This window comes from Hibiscus syriacus, unplaced genomic scaffold, assembly GCF_006381635.1.
Source record: "Hibiscus syriacus cultivar Baekdansim isolate YM2019G1 unplaced genomic scaffold, ASM638163v2 tig00110384_pilon, whole genome shotgun sequence".
NCBI lineage: Eukaryota > Viridiplantae > Streptophyta > Magnoliopsida > Malvales > Malvaceae > Hibiscus > Hibiscus syriacus.
Window position 1 is genome coordinate 8,077,219 of NW_024062715.1, and position 4,126 is coordinate 8,081,344.

Below are 4,126 nucleotides of genomic sequence, written 5' to 3' on the forward strand. Positions count from 1 at the left end.
AAAAGCCAGTGAAAATGAAGCACTGAAGTGGGTTTCGGGAGGCCAAAAGGGAGCAAGAATTTGAGGAAGAGGAGGGTTATCAGGGAAAGAGGCGTGGATATGGAGGGTAAGAATGGTTGCAGAAGGAAAGGTGGGGATTTCATGGTGGGTTATAGCAATTACAGTGGAAGTTTCAGCGGGGAGAGTAAAGGTGGTAACGGCGCCGGCGTGGTTGTGATCATAAGGCCAAAAGGCGGCAAGAGGTCACTGTGTATGGATTTGGAGGAAGTGAAAGCTTGTAGGGACCTGGGTTTCGAATTAGAACATGAACTCATGTTGGAGATGCCCAGTGCCACTGCAGGCCTTGTTTCATTCTCCTGTTCCACTTTCGACACCGCCAGTAGCGGCGGAGATTCTCCCATTGCCAACTGGCGTATCTCTAGCCCTGGTTAGTTCAAAATCTAATTTTTTTTTCATTGCTTTTGGTGATTGTTTTTTATTAACATAAAGCATCAACATTTTCAGTAGATCTGATGGGAATTTTTACTCTGTAATTATAGGTGATGATCCAATGGATGTTAAGGCTCGGCTGAAGGTGTGGGCACAAGCAGTGGCGCTTGCATCCTCATCAGGCATTGCAGTTGACATTCGAGCTACTCTCAACTATCATCAGCTACTATTTTTGTTTCCCTGTTTTAGCTTTTTCTTTAAAAAAATGAAGTTTTTCCAAAAGAGATGGTTTGTTGTTGTTGTTTGTGGGATATGGCAGTGGATGTTTATATGGGTATGGCATGGCACTGAAGGCCATGTTGCCTTCATTAGACAAAGGCATATCTGGTTTATGGTTCATGAGAACCAGTCCTCCCTCACTACCTGCAAAAGAAGTACGCTCAGCTCAGTTCAGCACCAATCTGAAATGTCAAAAAGACAGCAATCTAGTCGAAATTACCAGTGTATGAACCAGGATCTTCCTTCTCCTCCGAGACACGAATGGAGATGTCAACAAATCCTTGAGGTTTGTGGAATTTGGTTTGCGTAACTGGTAGCTCCTACTTCTTAAGTTAAAGAGGAGGCTGAATTGTTGTTATATTTGGCCAGAAATTCTTTCGAGGCAACAGTTGCAGTCCCTAGAAGCCTTTCCCTCCTTAAAATGGGCTCCCTACTGTAGACTTCAACATGGACCACCATCTCCTCAACATTGCACTCATCAACCAAAGTTGCAAACTTGGTTTTCATATCAGATTTGAGCTGCCGGAAGCATTGATCTTGGTGCAATATTTGTCATTGGAATCGATCCATCCCACTGTAAACCACTGCAGCTTCCAAAAAGAGAACAAACGCCGGAGACCTCGAGCAGAAATTATGTTACAGAATACGACTATTGGATAGAGTAAAATTGCAACTGATAATTTGAGAAAATAAAAATAAAGATAAAGAAGACACAAAATTTACGTGGAAAACCCTAAATAATATAGGGTAAAAATCACGGGCAACGGTAGAATTTTACTATGAGAAAATAGGAATTACAACTTCTCTCGATCTAACAATGAGAAAACAATATTAATTCTCTCTTGATAGAAAGGAGAAAACAACTCTCAAGAAATTCGCTAAATTCTCTAGTATTAGGAGAAAGCTATAATGATTTTGGATGGTTTTGAAGCTAAATGGGTTAAGGTATTTATAATTGAAACTTAAGGACTAATCTCTTTATGATTGTTTCATAAGAAATGAAACAAAAGATACGGTAGAGCTAGGGCAGTTATTGTATGAGGTCTATCCAATGCTAAATGCAGAGGTACATAGTAGATTGATATGAACATCATGAACTGTCCTGCAATAAAAACAGTTGTTGCTGATACCTTGTTATGGGTTCCTTCTTCCATAACTCGAGCTCGTAGAAGGAAGATATAAGAGGGACCTATGGATAATGTAGTTAGAAATCCATAATAGAGTCCGACCATAACGACCGAATTGATTATCTTCATGCATAAGGAATTTAGATTCCCTGGTATAAAAGATTTTAAAATAATCATTAACCTCCCTTTTTTTTCTAGAAATGGTAGATCTATTCACTCTATCAATAACCGAGTCGGATCTGGTGTATCATAAGGGATTTGCCTTTTCTATTGATTCCTGCGGATTGGATCAAAAACAATTCTTGAATGAGGTATTCAACTCCTGGGATGAATCGAAAAAGAAATCTTTATCGGTTCTACCTTCTATTTTTTATGAAGAAAATGAATCTTGTTATCGAATGATCAGAAAAAAATGGGTTCGGATCTCCTGCGGGAATGATTTGGAAGATCCAAAACCAAAAATAGTGGTATTTGCTAGAAACAACATAATGGAGGCAGTCAATCAAAAAATCTTTGTCGTATGTGGGCTTTTCCCAATATTTTATTGTTAAGTGTAGTTATGATTTTTTTTCGGTCGATCTGTCTATTCAGCAAATAAATGAAAGTTCTATCTATCAAATGTATGGTCTTGGACCATCAATAATGTTTTTTCTTTCGAGTTTGGCTACTTTATTGATTCACTTACCTCTATTATGTTAATATTAATCACTATTGTTGGAATTTTTGTTCTTATTTATGGTGATAATTATATGTCTCATGATCAAGCATATTTGAGATTTTTTGCTTATATGAGTTTGTTCAATACTTCAATGTTGGGATTAGTTACTAGTTCGAATTTGATACAAATTTATATTTTTTTGGGAATTAGTTGGAATGTGTTCTTATCTATTAATAGGGTTTTGGTTCACATGACCCGCTGCGACAAACGCTTGTCAAAAAGCATTTGTAACTAATCGGATAGGCGATTTTGGTTTATTATTAGGAATTTTAGGTTTTAGGGTATTTATAGTTGAAGCTTAAAGACTAATTTTGTAAATACCCTAAAGTTTAAGGACTAAATATACAATTATCCTCTTGCCATTTTTTCAACAATTACAACTGCTTTTTTGACTCCAACATTCGGTGCATTAATACACCGAATTTATACCACCAAATGCTGACTTTTGACATTCTCCCGCTTGAAGATTTGATTGAACAATCATATATTCACACCATTCTTTCTACCTTGTACCTTCATGTTGCTTAAGTTTCTGATAGGCCACAAGAGGATCGACACCAAGTAAATTTATCAACATTGACCGCCTTCGTCATGAAATCTGCTATGTTGTCTTTGATATGGATCTTCTGCATATCTACCGTCCCTTCTTCCACCTTTTCACGAATGAAATGGTATTGAACCCGTATGTGCTTTGTCCTTGAATGAAATGATGGATTCCTTACTAGATGCAAGGCACTTTGACTTTCACAAAACAAAGAGACATACTTTTGATTGAGCCTAAGCTCCTCCAATAGCATCTTCAACCAAATTGCTTCTTTACTGGTTTGTGTAGCTGCTACATATTCTGCATCTGTTGTGGATTTAGCCACAACTGACTGTAATTTTGAAACCCAACTTACAGCTCCACCAACAACTTTGAACACATATCATGTTGTAGATTTGCTTTTATACAAATCTCATGCATAGTCAGAATCGACATACCCATTGATAAGTAAGTTTGATCCTCAATAATATAATGCAATATTTGAGGTCTCTTTGATGTATCTCAGGATCCTCTTTAATGTATTCAAATGTTCTTTGCCTGGATTCGTCATGTACCGACTAACCACTCCCACTGCTTGTGCAATGTCTGGTCTTGTACATATCATAACGAACATTAAACTTCCCACTGCTGATGCATACGGTACTCGAGACATCTCCATCTCTATTCTTCACTGCTAGGACTCATACTGGAGGATAATTTGAAATTAATAGGAAGAGGGGTAGAAATTAATTTATAATATTTCATGTTGAATCGTGACAAGATCTTCTTCAAGTAATTCTTTTGTGAAAGCCAAATCTTCCTATTATTTCTATCTCGGTGTATTTGCATCTCTAGAATCTTGTTTGTTGATCTCAAGTCCTTCATTTAAAATTCCCTAGCCAGTTGTGCCTTCAATTCTTCAATATGATATTTTTTGGGTCCTGCAACCAACATGTCATCCACATACAACAGCAATATAACAAAATCGTTATCACCAAACCTCTTGAAATAAGCACAAGGGTTTACATTAAGTCTGTTGTATCCAAGGCA

The 4,126-nt window shown here is 37.3% G+C and overlaps 1 protein-coding gene and 1 pseudogene across 1 annotated transcript; one reads left to right on the forward strand and one right to left on the reverse strand.

The window, feature by feature from the left end:
• On the forward strand, nt 1–1,018 carry LOC120122273. The gene is made up of 2 exons (XM_039141442.1): nt 1–427; nt 540–1,018. Exons 1-2 carry the CDS (start codon nt 100–102, stop codon nt 1,016–1,018), a joined length of 807 nt encoding a protein of 268 aa, XP_038997373.1. The 5' UTR covers nt 1–99.
• Nucleotides 1,019–1,670: 652 nt separating this feature from the next.
• On the reverse strand, nt 1,671–2,025 carry LOC120122274 (annotated as a pseudogene).
• Between the last annotated feature and the right edge of the window lie 2,101 nt (nt 2,026–4,126).

Bases quoted from the DNA above. Each gene is read 5' to 3' on its own strand.
- LOC120122273 (XM_039141442.1), top strand. From the start codon at position 100: ATGGAGGGTAAGAATGGTTGCAGAAGGAAAGGTGGGGATTTCATGGTG. The intron at 428-539 runs GTTAGTTCAAAA...CTGTAATTATAG, and splicing joins CTGGCGTATCTCTAGCCCTG to GTGATGATCCAATGGATGTT.